At 40.8% G+C, this 18,333-nt stretch overlaps 1 protein-coding gene across 1 annotated transcript in view; it reads left to right on the plus strand.

The window, feature by feature from the left end:
- Positions 1–13,892, plus strand: part of LOC141148904 (interleukin-4 receptor subunit alpha-like) — a 75,199-nt gene extending 61,307 nt beyond the window's left edge. The window contains exons 8-10 of the mRNA XM_073636755.1: positions 7,466–7,538; positions 9,580–9,626; positions 9,704–13,892. Of these exons, the coding sequence (XP_073492856.1) occupies positions 7,466–7,538; positions 9,580–9,626; positions 9,704–11,525 (1,942 nt within the window). The 3' untranslated portion in view covers positions 11,526–13,892. The remainder of the gene's footprint in view (positions 1–7,465; positions 7,539–9,579; positions 9,627–9,703) is intronic.
- Positions 13,893–18,333: the final 4,441 nt, after the last annotated feature.

Consider the following 18,333-nt stretch of genomic DNA (forward strand, 5'->3'; position numbering starts at 1 on the left):
CTTAGGGTCATAGTCCGCATTTTTCTTCCTCCAAACACGGCAAGTCGAGAATGCCAAAGAGCTCAATTTTGGTCTCATCTGACCACAGCACTTTCTCCCAATCCTTCTCTGAATCATTTAGATGTTCATTGGCATGACTGTACATGTGCCTTCTTGAGGAGGGGGACTCACCATGTTTTGAGGAAGAAAAATGCTAGGCATGTGCAATTCGTTTCGTTCCGAATTGGTTTTTTAACGAATTTCATCAAATTTGTTAATTCGGGAATATCCGAATTAACGAAAACCCGTTTAACGAATTTTTTCCGAATATTCGTAAATTCGATAAAATTGGACATTCGTAAATTCGGGCATTCGTACATTCGCAATTTACGAATGTACATTCGTACATTCGTACATTAGTGAATTCATAAATTTGTAAATTCGAAAATCTGAAATAATAGTTAACTAATAATAACTTAACTATTAGTAATTACTAGTAACTTTTAATTTATAGGTATTGTAATTTCCTTTCAAATTTGGCTGTTAGTGAACATAACACATACAAATTTATCCAAAGTTATGCATGATCCGAAAAAACGGAATGGAACGTAATGAATTAATAATAATAAATAACAATAATAATAATAATAACAACGTTTTATTATTATTATTTATTATTAATTTGTTCCGTTCCATTTGTTTAGATGCAGCATTTGTTTTGGATAATTCGTAACTTTGGATAAATTCGTATGTGTTACGTTCACTAACAATCAAATTTGAAAGGAAATTACAATACCTATAATTTAATAGTTAGTTACTATTTCAGATTTTTGAATTTTCGGGTTTTTGGATTTTCTAACTTCGAAATTACAAATTTCTGAATTTTCTAATTTACAAATGTACTATTTTACGAATTTACGAATGTACGAATTTACAAATGTAAGAATTTACGAATGTACAAATGTAAAAATGTACGAATGTACGAATGAACGAATGTACGAATGAACGAATGTTCGAATGAACGAATGTTCGAATGAATGAATGTACGAATGAACGCATTTATGAATTTACGAATGAACGAATTTACAAATCATAACGAATGACCCGAAAAACAAAAAAAAAAAATAAACTAATGAAACGAAAACTAAAATGAACGAATTTTTTGGCCGTGCACATGTCTAAAAAATGCTGACTGTGACCCTAAGAACACCATCCCTTTAGTCAAGCACAGAGGTGGAAACATTATGCTTTGGGGCTGTTTCTCTGCTAAAGGTACAGGCTGACTTTGCCGCATTGAGGGGCCAATAGATGGGGCCATGTATTGTAAAAAATCTTGGATGAGAACCTTCTTCCCTTAACCAGAACACCGAAGATGGGTCATGGATGGGTCTTTCATTATGACAATGACCCAAAACATACCACCAAGGCAACAAAGGAGTGGCTCAAGAAGAAGCCCATTAAGGTCATAGAGTGGCCTAGCCAGTCTCCAGACCTTAATCCTATCAAATACTTATTTTATACTGAACTGCAACTCAGTTTAAACCATTAGTATCGTATTTTTTCTGGATTTTTGGTTGATATTCTGTCTCTATCATTTAAAATACACCTATGATAAAAATTATGGACCCTTCATTTCTTTGTAAGTGGGTACATTTACAAAATCTGCAGGGGATCAAATAATTATTTTCCCCACTGTATATTTGTGATGGGGGGGGGGCGCAAAACCCTGCTGTTGAGCCACATTTTTGCCACACCTTATCCACTTCCACTTTTAAGCAGAGGGCCAAATTACACTGCACAAGCACTGTGCTGTTATTCATGCTTTAAAGGAACAGGATCCGTTTTTTTTTTTTTTTTTTTAGAGTAACATATGCTTTAAATCAGCTCTATAACAAGAACGAAGCTTGACATAACAACTATACCTATCTAGAAAATGGTAGATAATTATAGCCCTGCTTTGTTACAGAGAAATCATTCCTCAAAGTCTCTGCAGAAACTACATGTCCAGGCGTTTCAGTCTTATGTGTACCCCGCATCGCTCAGTAGTTCCTCCTGCCAATCTCCAAGCTGCTACAGGACATGGCAATGACAAAGGGGTTAGTGGGAGGAACCAACGAGTGCGGTGGGGGTAAGTAGGTGATCAACCCAGAAGTGTTGATTTCTACATAGACTTTGAGAGAAAATACCTATATTTCAAGTTAAAATCCAGCAGGTGACTCAGTATTATCCAAATTAAGTAAATTTTATTTGTTACATGGTCAATACAAAATAAATACATGACAGGTTCATAAAAAACCAAGTAATATGAAGTATCATCACAAAGAGTATAAACAAAAGTTTATATATACCTGTCCATTTTGATAGATTTGCAGCATTTTCTTGGTCTTAGTTCAATGCAGGCTTCCCTCCTTTCTCTTAATTGATTTTAATTAGGACTCACCTGTTTGTTGACCTGTATGAGGGAATAGTGGTAATGAGGTTGTATGTTGAAATATGCCTGATGTTCGAAATGCGTTAGTGTATTCTTTTGGTATTGAACTCATAAAGTATAAAATGTACTTTATTTGGATGACACAGAGCCGCAGGCTGGATTGTATCTTGAATGTTGAAGTTACACAAGTGTGGAGACACTGAAGCCATGTCATCGGTTCCCTTAGTTCCTAAGTGGGTCATGGTTTAGAGGTGCTTATCTGTTATCAGAGTAATGCTGCGTACACATGGGCGGACTTTTCGACCGGACTGGTCCGACAGACTTTCCAGCGGACTTTCGACAGACTTTCTAAAGAACGGACTTGCCTACATACGATCACACAAAGTCCGATGGATTCGTACGTGATGAGGTACACCGGACTAAAATAAGGAAGTTGATAGCCAGTAGCCAATAGCTGCCCTAGCGTCGGTTTTTGTCCGTCGGACTAGCATACAGACGAGCGGATTTCTGGGTCCGGTGGAGTTACGACGTAAAGATTTGAAGCATGTTCCAAATCTAAAGTCTGTCAGATTTGCGACTGGAAAAGTCCACTGAAGGTCCGGTGAAGCCCACACACGATCAGATTGTCCGCCGGATTTGGTCCGTTTGACCAGTCTGGTCGAAAAGTCCGACCATGTGTACGCCCCATTAGGCCCCTTTCACACGGACGCCTCCGTGAAGTGGAATCCACTTGCTCCACTGATCCCTGCTGAGCAAGTGAATGATAGATCCGTGTTCACTCCACTATGCATAGTAGACACGAACACAGTCTCGCTCTCCTCTATGGGGGGAATTGGATGGAAACTGACTCCCTGTCTGTTTCAATCTGATCCGCCAGATGGATGGGGAATATGACCACCATCCATCTGTTTTTGGCAGACAGGATCGTATTGGATCAAATAGAAGAGACTGGAAGGTATGATTAGGTCCACCTGAAAAACTGACAGGTGGACATGATTGGACAGCTCGTGTGAAAGGGGCCATACATATTTACCTTCTTCTTTACAGGTATACCTATTATTTCTACTGTCATTTTTGAAAGTGTCACTTTAAAGCAGTGCTGGGACAAGGTCATTTAGCGCCCAGGGCGAAGACACCAAACTGCGCCCCCACCCCCCCCCCAAAAAAAATTAAAAATTGAGCACTAATCGGCCCCAAACACAAATAATACCCCCTATCATCCTTACTAGCATAAATTCCCCCCCCAATCCCCATTTCTAACAGCCCCAATATTTCCTATCCTAGCACAAATCTCCCCCCCATCACTTCTTCTAGCACAACCCCCCCCAAATCCCCCTCCTAGCACAAATCCCCCCCCCCCCATCTCCATGGCACAAATCCTCTCTCCTGGCACAAATTCTCTTTCCCCCCACAGAACAAATCTTACCCCTGTCACCCCCCAAAATCCCCCTCCCAGCACAAATCTTACCCCTGTCACCCCCCAAAATCCCCCTCCCAGCACAAATCTTACCCCTGTCACCCCCCAAAATCCCCCTCCCAGCACAAATCTTACCCCTGTCACCCCCCAAAATCCCCCTCCTAGCACAAATCCTCCCCCCAAATTTCCCCTCTAGAACAAATACCCCCAATCATCCCTAGCATAAATTCTCCCCCCCAATCCCCATTTCTAACAGCCCCAATATTTCCTATCCTAGCACAAATCCCCCTCCCCATCACTTCTTCTAGCACAACCCCCCCCCCCCAAATCCCCCACCTAGCACAAATCCCCCCCCCCCATCTCCACGGCACAAATCCTCTCTCCTGGCACAAATTCTCTTTCCCCCACAGAACAAATCCCCCTCCCAGCACAAATCTTACCCCTGTCACCCCCGAAAATCCCCCTCCTAGCACAAATCCTCCCCCCAAATTTCCCCTCTAGAACAAATACCCCCAATCATCCCTAGCATAAATTCTCCCCCCCCAATCCCCATTTCTAACAGCCCCAATATTTCCTATCCTAGCACAAACCCCCCCCCCCCCCCATCACCTCTTCTAGCACAACCCCCCCCCCCTCCCAAATGCCCCTACTAGAAAAAAATCTTATCCTGGCACCCCTCAAATTCCCCATCCCAGCAGACCCCCCTAGAATTCCCTTCCTAACACAACAGCACAAATACACCCCCTCCCACATATCATTCCCACCTAGAAGTAATCATTTTCTCCGTACCAATACTCTCATTGCTCCCCTTGTGTCCTCAGTACAGCTCTCCTTTCCCTCAGCTTTTTTCATACACAGATCTCAGATACAGAACAGCACAGCGTTCTGTGATGCCCATCTTCTGACGTTCCTCCTCATGTTGTCCTGTCAGAGCTGAGGAGGAGACGATTTCTAAACTTGCCTGTGCGGCAGCTAGCGGGAGGGATACGCTGCTGAAGAGGACCGGGATCGTGGCTCAGAGATGCCCGCCTCCCACCCACACTGCATTCCACTTCCAGCTAGAGCCAGGCTCCTCGGCTCCTCTAGGTTGCAGCGCCGCCACAGCTCTCTGCTTTCCTCTGAGTCCTCCCACCCCGCCGCCGGCTGGGACTACGAGGCTGCTCCGTAGGGGGAGTGAACAGTGAAGCTGACAGGGAAGGGAGGTGAAGCCAGGGCTTGTTGTGCCGGATGCAGGAGCGCACTCGGCACACTTACAGACAATGTTCCGGGTACAGCGGCACTGGCTAGTGTGTATAATGACAGGTGTGAAGCACATTGCCGGCACTTCACCTGCGCCCCCCCTCCTATAGAAAATCGTACTGCCCAGGGCTTCTGCCCCTTCCGCCCCTGCCTTGTACTGGCCCTGCTTTAAAGTGATCCTGTTACTTTCTTTGGCAATGTGTAGGTTTAATATTAAGTGGAACTAGAGGCAAAACCTTTAAATTACAAACAAGCCGGCTCTTTACTGTAGAAGAGACAGGCAATCACCTCTTCCTGTAATGAATGGCAGAGGAGTGGTGACATCATGGCAGGCACAAGTAAAGATATCTCAACTCTGCAATCGCTTAATATAATCATTTCTGGGCATATTTGTTTAAAGTGGGCAAGAAGATTTATATTAGAAAATAAGCCCATTCGAGAGTTCAGCTTTACACCGGGTTCACATATGTGTGATGCAAATTTTAGATCTGTTTTCACTGCAAATTTCCAAAGTAGCTGTTCAGCTGCAATTTAGATAAGATTCTGATGCAAAGATGCAAAGCGGGCAGAAGCTGGCATTCTTAAAAATAGTTGTTTGTCAAGGAGGGGGCCAGCAAGCTAGCCGCTGTGTCTTTAACGACTGATAACTCATCGGAGTCAGGTTCTCTGCTGACAGCTGAATGTAAAGAAAAGAATTGCCGGTAATAACTTGAGAAAAAACAGTGTTGGGGTCCGCTTTGGGCCTGGTATGGATTTTAAGAGAAACCCCACGCCAAAATTGAAAAAAAAATGGGGGCCCTCCCCCCCAAAATTCATACCAGACCCTTATCTGAGCATGCAGCCTGGCAGGCCAGGAAAGGGGGGGATGAGCGAGCACCCCCCCCCCCTCCTGAACCATAGCAGGCTGCATGCCCTCAATGTGGGGGGGGTGCCGTCACTGGGTGCCCCCACCCTTATTTTATTTAGCAGTGAGAGGCGGCGGTTCTTTGAGACAGCAGGAGACAGCATCAGGTTCAGACCTGTTTTTTTTTTTTTTCGGGTCAGCGGTGGCGGCATTCATCGTGATTGACGCTGGATTTACTCCGGGAGACATTGTTTTTTTTAATTTAAGTCCCCTTTCACACTGGGGCGTTTTTCAGGTGTTTTTCAGGCGCTTTAACGTTAAAAATAGCGCCTGTAAAGCGCCTGAAAGAAGTCTTATCTGCAATCCCAATGTAAAAGCCCGAGTGCTTTCACACTGGGGCGCTGCGCTGGCAGGACGTCAAAAAAAGTCCTGCAAGCAGCTTCTTTGCAGCGCTTTCGTGTTTTTGCCACCTGTCTGGGTGCGCCGATGGCACGAGCCCTTTCACACTGCCCGAAAAACTCCCCAGTGTGAAAGGGGTCTCAAGCAGCGCTTTACCAGCTTTTTTTCTGGCACTGGCAGTGTGAAAGAGCTCGGGCTTTCACATTGGGATTGCAGATGAGGCTTCTTTCAGGCGCTTTACAGGCGCTTTTTTTTAACGCTAAAGCGCCTGAAAAACGCCTGAAGAACGCCCCAGTGTGAAAGGGGTCTTATAAAGGACTTGTCAAAAACTGTCTGTGTTTATTTTTGGTGATAAATACAGGTACAATGTAACCAATACCCATTATCAAAGGGGGGGAGCCCGGGATCTGGAGGCCCATGTCAAGGGCATGTGGCCTGGTATGGTTCAGGAGGGGGGGGGGTCGCTCGCTTGCCCCCCCCGTATCCTGGCCTGCCAGGCTGCATGCTAGTCTAGTCTAGTATGGAATTTGGGGGGAACCCGCTTCTGAATGGCACATGTCATCAGTTTTGGACCCGAAGGGCCGGGTATGGGTTTGGGGGGACCAAGTTGTTTTTTTATCTCAATTTAAAATCGTGTTCAGAAGTTATGACATGTGTGATTCAGAAGCGTTTCCATAGAAGTTGCACCTGAACCGCACTGCAGTGCTCAGAAAATGCACAGGACTCTTTTTCAATTCGCACTGCGGATGCACCACATATAAGTGAACAGCTTGAATGGAAACAAATGTTATTTCACATGTCATGCAAATCGGATAAGGTTCAAAACACATCCAATTTGCATATATGTAAACCAGCACTGAACTCAGGTTGCTGTTCACATTTGCAGCTATATAGAGATCAACTGTGTGTTTGGCGCTTAGATAATCTATTTTAATTAGACAGGTCTCTGGTACTTACTTTTTCCAAATAAACAATATAAAAGTAAGGGTATTTACAGGTGATGTAATGATATGTTGATGTTTTTATACCAAGTATACCAGACTTTAGCAATTTTATGATGCATTTTGTTGATCACAACATACTGTATGTGCCTTTAGACTGACAATTCCCTGCATAAATGGATTATAATATTATGTTCACATCCGTTTATATTCAGATACAAGAAGAAATGGTGGGATACCATTCCGAACCCTGAAAAAAGCATGATTGTCAAGAGGAAACCGATGCAGGTGAGCTAGTAATTCTAATAAAATATTATTGCTTTGTTAAAGGGCCAATAAAACATCACACAGTTTTCTTTTAAATGACAACTACATAACACAGATTGCAGCATTTGGTAAGACACAAAAATAGGAGGCATTTTATTTTGAATGCTAGCCTCTTATATTGTGGCACTGTAAATAAAAGGACCATCCTTTGTTTGATTATACTTTACCTGTAAAGGCAACTGCAGACATTACAAAACCATTTCCATTTATGATCAAAGAACATGATTATGGTATTAAATATGGCTTGTTACCTGCTAAGCCAATAACCCCACCCTTCCATCTAATGACCACACCACGCATAATTGGAGTAAATTGGCAATTTCTATTAACCAAAATATAAATATCCAATAATTAACATATCATAACATATCAAAACAAAACATTGAGTTTATTAAAGAAAGGAGCCCAAGGTCCCGATAGGCATAAAACAAAACTGTACCTGCTAGTCACTTCTAAGGCCTCCAGTCGCAATGACTCAGAGACAACTCGCAGGTACCCATACACCAACTGGGAGCCGTACCTCAGACGGGTCCCTACACCATACCTTTTTGTGCCCATATGACCTAAAAGGACCTTGCACCCCGCCAATTGCCACAACCGGCTCCCCAGGACACTCAAGTCCACAAAACTCGAAATACCCACCAAATGTAGGACAGGAGGGTTGGAAGTTGTTCCACACTCTTTTTCCTTCCGACTGGAGACCACCCCCTTTTTCTGTCCCCTAATCACTTCCCCCTCAAAGCTCCATCCAGCCCCCATACAACTTTGAACATCCCTGAGTAATGCCCCTGAATAACCCCTTACTATTAACTCCCTGTGCCCCAATCCCCTTTAACCCCTGTCATGCCGGCCCTCTGTTTAATGCCTTGGGGTTCTACTCCGGGCCTCTCTTGTCCTTTGGCCTTTCCCCATAACTAAACCTTCTCAGTTGGTGAATGGATGTTGCCAGAATGAATTTTCATAATTTTTGCAACTGATATATGGTTTAATTAGAGTGCTTCCATTGTGCATAGCACCCAATGTGAACATGTATGTTTGTGCAGCGTTGTTAGAACATCTGACCAGATTGTGTATGGTATAAAGGCCAGATCATTAATGTTTGTGGAAACCTTAAATGATCAGATACAACCTTCATGGCCTCATGTGATGCATGAGGATTAGGTCATCTAGAGGGTCAGCAACAAGTGACTCACTACTCTGAAGCAATTGGTATTCTTTTCAGCTGAGAGGGGCTGTCAGCAGAACGAAACAGGGAAAATGAAAAGTAATATAAGTGCCTGAATTTGATTTAATATCAGCCTATTGCTGTCCCCTATACAGCAACATTCAGCCTTGAAGAGGGAGGTTTATGACTGGTTGCCAATAATGTGTGTAAGACCGGCCAAAGACGGTTCAAATCCTGGCTGGTTCAGCAGGAACCATTCGAGATTCGATCAATCAACTAGGGTAATGCCAGCTTGATTGATTTTACATGCGATTGTCGCTAGTGGCTAATATCTTTCATGGTTGTAGGAAAGAAATTTGCTCTATGTATGGCTTCATTACATGCACATGTGCTGAAGCATGCTGATATGAGGAGAGAGAGAGAGTGAGCAGAAAGATGACCTAATCAGGCTCATGCTACTATTTAGCTGTCCAATCAACAGGCTAGGGGTAGAGAGAGACACTACTGTATTCATTCTTTGGTTTGTAACTGTAATAAAGAAGGTGGTGTGTCATCTTCCTGGCAGAGGCAGTTAAAGCAGTTGCAAAAATATAAATTATATCTGGGTATTTAGCTGTTTGCCTAGAGTTTAGTTTAAGGAATATTGGAAATCTCTATCCAGATCCTCACTGTTCCTCATAAATTGGAAAATATAAGCCTAAAATCATGTTTTGTATTCTCTGTACTGATAATATGTTTTCCCTTTTATGGTAATATAATAGACACTAAAGACTGTATGTGTATATTTTTATTCCTTCAAATTTCCCTCTAAAATAATGCTATCATTTTACTATTTAGAAACATCGATTCAATCCACATAAAAAAGATGCTGCAAAAAAATCTTGGTAAGTTCACGCTCCATATTTTTTGCCTTTAAACATTGTTGTTGTTATCAGATTAACACTCCTCTTTCTCTTCTCAGTGGAAGTTTTTTCAACAGAATTGTCAAAGCCCACAAGTCCAGATGTGGCCAGCTCACCCAGCATGACACTATCCGACACCCTGTCATTGGCATTATAAATTCAGACTGTAAAAAGTTTATTTTTGAACCAAGTAATGAAGATATTGAGAGATGTGTTGAAATGTACCCCAAGGAGGAATATGAAAACAACCCAGTTCAAGAAGACCAACCAGAACATAAGGCTGAAGATCTCCCACTGGAAGAAGATCTAGCTATTACCAATATGTTTTTTGCTATTTTTAGTGATTCATCAAGCTTGAAGTTAGATACATGTAAAAAATTACATACAGGATTTGATAAAGATGAGAAACAACAACACAATTTAAATGTCCCAGGACTCTGGAACTTTGGATCCCACAACTATGACTCTGATAATTCTCCAGTGGACTCTTCTCCTAATATAGATGTGGTCAACATGCCATGCTTTGACCGATGGCCAGACAATGAAATAGACTGTATACCATACAGCCCACAAGCCAGTATCAAGGACAACTCATATCAGAGTAAGGGGAACCTTTTAGTAAGTCCAGGTTATAACAGCTTTGCCAATTCTTTATCTGAAGCAAGAAAAGATTTTATGATCAATACAACAAAAACTTTTTGCCCAGACAATTTCTCAAAAAACACAGTTCTTGACAAATGTAAAATCTATGAACAGCAGTTGAGTCCAAATAATATTCTATATTACAACACAAAATATCTTTCTTCACATATTCGCGAGGACAGTTTTCAACCAAACATAAAACCCAAATCTGGACAAAACATATTGCAATGTCATGAAAGTAAACCTGGTCCAACTTATTTATGTAAAGTGTCAGGCTATCAAAGCTTTGATCAAGCAGTCCAAGAAAGCGAACCAGAGCTTGGATGCCAGTGGTCCGGATATGAGAGTTTTGACCAAGCAGTTCGACACAGTGATGAAACGTCTGTGAATGAAATTAATGGATATAAAAGCTTTGATGAAGCAGTACAAGAAAATCATCCAGAGTCTGGGTGTTACATATCTGGGTATAAAAGTTTTGAACAAACTCTTCAAGAAGGTGATGACACTTCTGTGCATGAAATTAATGGATATCAAAGCTTTGATCAAGCAATTCAAGAAAGTGAAACCTCAGGAGCAAAAAACTGTTCCATTCTTGACTCAGGATACAAACCATTTGAAAGTCTTATATGCCAAAACAATGCTTATTCAGATAAGAATGGTTGTATTTGTGAAAATGATCACTTAAGGGACAGACACTGTGAAAATAACACAAACTTCGACAACAATCAAGATTATAGGCTTCTCTCTTCAGGGTCAATGGAACTTATATATAAGAATTTTGTGAAAGCAACAAAGGAAAAATATCCATCTTTTGGAGATAAAACCTTTAATACATTAAAGCGATCAGTGAGTGCTAACAATAACAACGACATGACCTTAAAACATGAAGGTAGACCGTTAGCATTGACTTTTGACATATGTGAGCATTTGAGGAACCTGGAAAACTTGCATGGACATAAGGTGCCACTTATCAACCTAGAAAATAGTACAATCCCCATAAATGGGGCAATATTTCCTTGCCATCTGGATAAGGTTTCTTTCAATCAAGAACAGCTCACAATTAACAAGAATCTTAGTCTTCAAAAATTCCCTTCAACTTCATATACTTTTGAGAATACATCTTTTCATATGCCTCTGTATGAATTAGATGCCTTAGATTCAAGTCAGACAACTAAACATTTATTAATTCAACAAAGCAGTTTGGATAAAGATGGCAACTCCTACATGAAGCTAAAGTAGATAACCCATAATGATGCCCAGTGTTGCAAAACAAAATTGCTAACCCAAGCCAAACTCTAATGCCCCGTACACATGGTCGGATTTTCCGATGGAAAATGTGTGATAGGACCTTCTTGTCGGTAATTCCGACCGTGTGTAGGCTCCATCACACATTTTCCATCGGATTTTTCGACACACAAAGTTTGAGAGCAGGCTATAAAATTTTCCGACAACAAAATCCGTTGTCGGAATTTCCGATCGTGTGTACACAAATCCGACGCACAAAGTGCCACGCATGCTCAGAATAAATAAAGAGATGAAAGCTATTGGCTACTGCCCCGTTTATAGTCCAGACGTACGTGTTTTACATCACCGCGTTCAGAATGATCGGATTTTCCGACAACTTTGTGTGACCGTGTGTATGCAAGACAAGTTTGAGCCAACATCCGTTGGAAAAAATCAAAATCCTAGGATTTTGTTGTCGAAATGTCCGATCAATGTCCGACCGTGTGTACGGGGCATTAGGCTGGCCAAAGTTGGATTATTTATTTTTGATCTGCCAGCAAGGCTGATCAAAAAAAAAAACATATTCTCTCTTCCACACAAGCAAAGTAGATGGATGAATCCTTCCCACTGTGCTATTGCATTCTGACAGCAGGGACTCCTTCAGTGTCAGAACATACTGATCAGCGCTGCAGCCGATTGGCTGAATGGGCTGATTAAATTAAAATTGTCCAGCATTCCATTCAAGAGATGCCAATCCTTAAATTGACTTCTCTTGAGTTGGAATGGCTTTTGACAGATCACAATTTGTCTGGTCCTTGATGAACCGGATGATTTATATCTATGGCCAGCTTTATTCCACCGGAAAGTTTGCCACTGGCTGGAATTCATAATAGAATTTATCTGAATTAATGTAGCAAGTGAAATCTGATATGACGGAACATCCGATGCTTCTATGAATAAATGATCTTCTATTTAAATGTACATAACAGCAAAAAATTAGGGGACACATTTTTTTCATAGTGAAGGGAGTCTGATGCTGATCATTTTGGTGTGGAGCTCTTGAGTATTTAAATTTAGTTTTCATGTTGTATTAGACAAGCTACAGTAACAAAGTATATCACACTAAAGCACCCAATAACACTTTACTCTGACCTGAAATACCTAACACTTCACCATACCCTACACTTTCTTATACCCTACCCTACCGTACCCTAGCTCTTACCACTTAATTGCTAAAAAGACCTTTTAACGCTTATCCTTCCCAACCCTAACACATAACCTAACATCTACATTAAGTTCCTAACACCAAATTTCCCAACCCTTAACCAATAAAATGATACCTTAGGACTTAAAGTGTTTTTGTTACCTCAACATTTCATATTCCTGATATGTGTATTTTATACCATGTACTTGTGTTAAAATGTATCCTGGTCTCATTCTATTGCTTCCTTTTTGTGAAATACCTGGTGATCCTGCAGGCCCCCTGCTTTCCTATTTCAAACTGACCACACTAGGCATAGAAGCAAATCTGTCCCAGCGTGGTCAGTTTTCTGGCTGTGCTGGGGGATTAGCCTGCCTGTCCTCCAGTGGTCAAGACCTGTGCTGACATGCCCCCTTCACAGCTCTTCCACCCTCACCTCTCTAAGCCCTTTATGCAGCCGACAACAGAGGTATTGTGATCATTTATTAAAAAAAAGAAAAATAAGTATTTTATAATTTTTTTTATACATAAACACAAATGTTTTCCTTGCATTTCAATTTTAAACTGAATAGGTTGTTTTACAAGGTGAGGGTTCACATACACTTTAACCCTCCCCCATACCGTTAACATTCACCAACCATCAAACCCTTAACACTCCCCCAACCCTAACAACCTAACCATCTAACACTAACTCATGCGCATCACATTATCCTGTGCCAGGTGCCTCTGTGCCAATAGCATGCAGCACCAAAATCCTGGCACCAGAATAACCAGATCCATTTTATGTACAGTATATATTGCCAAATTGTTTAGTTTCTATTTATCAATATATAAACATAGATCTATGAATGTATTCCTAATGGACCGCTCTGTGGAATTAGTTTGTGATCTTTTATAGAGATATAGAATACTTCAAGATGTATAAATGTAGACAGTTTTTTTTTTATTTTTACTGTATTTTGCACAATGCCTTTGCACTTTGCCTTCCTCTGTTAAGGCCTCATAAACACTGGTGATTTTCAACTTTGGAACTGCCTCTTAAATGAACACAGGAAAAAGAATATCAGTTGTTTCCTATGGTATTGTGATCATGTTTAACATGATTTAATGTCCTGTGTTATTACTTTTTAGGAGCTCTTTTCACATTGTTCTGCTTTTTCAAATAAAATAAATCTATCAATCATGCGTTTCTATTAATTAAAGGGTAACTCCACTTTCGTGGGGGGAAAAAATAGCAAATAAAGAAAAAATAATATAGCGTATACAATTGCAAAACAAGTCATATTGTAATTGAATGTTATTAAAAATTACCTTTCCTTTTCAATCTGCAGCCGCTGTAATTTTCTGAAAATGCAATATGACTACCTGAAGGAGTTCTGTACACAGAAACATCATTTCCTGCTTGTGTGATTGGCTTACTGATTTCCCCAGAAGTCTGCCTTAAGATACAAGTCAGATTTCAGGCATCCCCTGCAGCAAAAATGTAATTTTTGGTGAGATACTCCTAATAGGAAGACCCTGCAATTTTCCTCATTAGAGACCTGCAAGTGCACAGCTGAATGATAATTATGAAACCACTCCCATTAGACTCACTTTCCCACATGGGCACAGAGAAACACACAGGGATTTCTTCACAATAACAAAAGGTAGGAATCTGCAACAAAGTTTGTTAAAATCCTTGCAATGTACATAGATCACCCAGAGGGGAATGTTTTTTTCTCAACAAAAGTGGAGATACACTTTAAAAAACAAAGCAAATGCCGGTGTGTATAAATGAATGAATCAGCATTAAGACTTTATAATAGGTTTCTGTTAACCGCTTCCGGACCAGCTGCCACAGTTTTACTGCGGCAGGTTGGCTCCCCTGCGCAAAATCACGTTATTGTACGTGATCTTGTGGGGCCCGGATAGCAGGCTCGCGCCCGCTAGTATTTGCCAAATTATCCCTTTAATCCAGAACACATATTAATTACACAGGTTCTGAGGCTGATTTACTGCAGATAAGGCACCAAGTGAGTTTAATTACCACCTTAATCAACCACAGAACCTGTGTAATTAATGTGTGTCCTGGATTAAAGGGATGATGTGACAACCCTAGCGCCCGCTGCACAGCGGGGGTGCCGATGCTCGTGGCTGGTCGTGATGGCCGCCGGCCACGAGCGATTGTGAGCTGGAGCCACAGAACAGGGACAAGTGTGTGTAAACACACACTTTCCTGTTCTGACAGGAGTGACAGATTGTGTGTTCCTATTAGCTAGGAACCACGATCTGTCACTTCCTGTAGTTAGTCCCTCCCCCTTCAGTTAGAATGACCTCCCAGGTTACACAGTTAACCCCTTCACTGCCCCCTAGTGTTAACCCCTTCACTGCCAGTGACATTTTTACAGTAATCAATGCATTTTTCGCACTAATCGCTGTATTAATGTCAATGGTTCGAAAAATGTGTCAAAATTGTCTGATGTGTCCGCCATAATGTCGCAGTCGTGATAAAATCGCAGATTGCCGCCATTACTAGTAAAAAAAAAATAATAATAATAAAAATGCTATAAATCCATCCCCTATTTTGTAATGCTATAACTTTTGCGCAAACCAATCAATATACGCTTTTTGAGATTTTTCTTTTTTTTACTAAAAATATGTAGAAGAATACATGTCGGCCTAAACTGAGGAAAGAAATTGTTATTTTATATATTGTTGGGGGATATTTATTATAGCAAAAGTAAAAAATAATGCGTTTTTTTCAAAATTGTCGACCTTTTTTGTTTATAGAGCAAAAAATAAAAACCACAGAGGCAATCAAATACCACCAAAAGAAAGCTCGGTTTGTGGGGAAAAAAGGACATCAATTTTGTTTGGGTACAACGACGCATGACCGCGCAATTGTCAGTTAAAACGACGCAGTGCCGAATCGCAAAAAGTGCTCTGGTCAGGAAGGGGGTAAATTCTTCCGGGGCTGAAGTGGTTAATCTTCTTCCCATACTGATTCTACTTGATCCCATTCATCTGGATGGCACAGAATTCCCTAAGGCCCCTTTGCACCTCATGCTTTAGGCTACTTTCACACTAAATGCGTTTTTCAGGCATTTTAGTGCTAAAAATCGTGCCTGTAAAGCGACTGAAAACTGCCTCTCATGCCTCCCCAGTGTAAAAGCCTGAGTGCTTTCACACTGGGGCGGTGCGCTTGCGGGATGGGAAAAAAAGTCCTGCAAGCAGTATCTTTGGGGTGGTGTAGGAGCGCTGTATACAGTGCTCTTACACTGCCCCCTGCCCATTGGAATGAATGAAAAGCACCTCAAAAGCGCTTTGGAAGCTGCAACACGGACACTTTTAACCCCTTCTTCGGCCGCTAGTGGGTGGTTAAAAGCGCCCTGCTAGTGGACAAAAAGCTCTGCTAAGACGACAGTAAATCGCCGTTTTAAACTGCCGACGCGGCCGTGGCTGCAGTGTGAAAGCAACATAAATGTGTGTTGCGTTGTGTTACAGCAGCCCACTTATTTCAATGGGCTTTCAACACATCAGAATGGACTAAAAAAAAAAAAAAAAAGTCCAACCCTTTTTTTCCAGAGCAACACACAGTAGTGAGCTGCGGTGTGCTCCAACGCAGGTACATTGCCTTAGTCTGTTTGGGGATCATTGAAAAACAATGGCTTAACCTGCATTACCACATACAATACTTGTGAACAGGTCCCGAATCTGCATTCACACCCCTGCATTTTAGACTTTATAGGCTCAATATGGGAGACCACACAAATTGTATAAAATACATTTTTGAATAAATATATATTAAAATATAGGCATAAGCTCCCTCCACAATATCCAGATGTTGACATAATCCATATTATATACCCACTATATATTCTGTTTAATGTATTGCAATTCCACTTCGCATTGTATATCAACACACAACAACACATCACTTCACATAAAAAATTGAGTATAATTTCATGCACAGTCCCCATTTATTGCACACAACCAGAGCAAGATTAGTGTTTAGTTCAGGGTGGATTTGATTTAAATCAAGTCGATTTTAATCACAATTTAAATCATGATTCAAATCACTAGTAAAAAGGCTGATTTAAATCATATTTTTTAAAGAGCAACTGTCATTTCTGTCCCACAGCGTTTCCTCCTCTGACCCGCTGTTGATTCACCGACAGTCCCATATACTATAATGGGACAGCTGGTGATGTGGCAGTGACACAACAGGCGAGGGAGGTGACGGCAGCAGGTGAGTGGATGTCCGCTAACAGGCACTGCCACGATGGATCTGAAATGACAGGTGCTCTTTAAATGTAAGGACTTATACTTGCTGGTAGTTAGAATCTTTAATATTTGCAAACAAAATGATGGTTTCCTATTTAGAATAATAAGCTGTCAGGTTAGAAAACAGCAATATCGGAACCGATTTAATCATACAGTTTGTAGTGTACATAGATTTGCAAAACAATGGAATAAAGGAATATTCCTGAACTTTGGTTTATCTCATGGTTACTGTGACATTGTGTGAATGCATCAATGCAATGCATGTTATCTCATTCATCTCAAACTCATTGAATGAGTTTACCAAAAATGTAAATATTGCAGAATATACAGCCTCATGCTACATAACTAAGCTCCATTTCATGCTGAATGAACTAAATTATTAATGTATCTTACATAGAAAACTATCTTTAGATAGATTTTTACGCCAAAAGCATTTTATTAAAATAAATTTGATAAAAATCAAAAAAATCGATTTAAATTAAAAAAAAAAAATCAGATTTAATTAAAAAAAAATCCATTTTGTTTTTAATTTTAATGTTTTAATTAAAAAAAAAAAATCTTTGATTTATATCCACCCTGGTTTAGTTAAAGTTTTTACCTTCATGCCAGTTGAGCATAAATGGTGGCTCACATAGACCACTTTTTCATTTATCATTTTACTAAGACATTTATCGTTCACCCACCAGAGCCAAGAGCAATACCTAGTACCCCCAGGTATGGGGGAATTATGCACTGTCCATTGGGCCAGAAGAGGGTCCTTAGTTGACTTGAGACTTACACAGGCCCTTTTTTTTTAGGGGGCCCATCAGACAAATGGAGCAGCAGGAGAGCACAGGGATACTGGGTAGCAGTAGTATAGCAGTTGGATTATCAAGGAAACCTATTGCTTATAAGTTTTAATGAAGGTTTTCTGTACATACAAGATGACAATTGTTGTATCCTTGGGCCATTATATAAAATGAAGCAAATTATAATTTTTTTAAGTCACAGAACATTCCCAAAATATGTCTTTGCAAGGCTACATACAGAAACCACTAAATGAAGGCTGTGAGAAGGAGGAAAGTTTACGTGGAACTTTAGATAAAAATGTAAAATGTGTGAACAGGCAGGCTTTCCATTACAAAAGAGACATACGTTACTATGTCTGTTCTACAATAAAGGATTGTTACCTGCCTGTTCACAATCTTCTTTACATTGTACAGTCACCACGCAGTCCACGGGTAACTCAGTGAGCAATTACAGTATCAGTCAGGATAAATAAACTCCCATTCATTCGCAGAAGTTACATCATACTAGCGTGGCCAGTCTAAGTGGTTAAAGATCCCGAACCCAGAAGAATACTGGAGAAGATGTCAGCAA

Source organism: Aquarana catesbeiana, linkage group LG06 (genome assembly GCF_042186555.1).
Source record: "Aquarana catesbeiana isolate 2022-GZ linkage group LG06, ASM4218655v1, whole genome shotgun sequence".
Taxonomy (NCBI): Eukaryota; Metazoa; Chordata; class Amphibia; order Anura; family Ranidae; genus Aquarana; species Aquarana catesbeiana.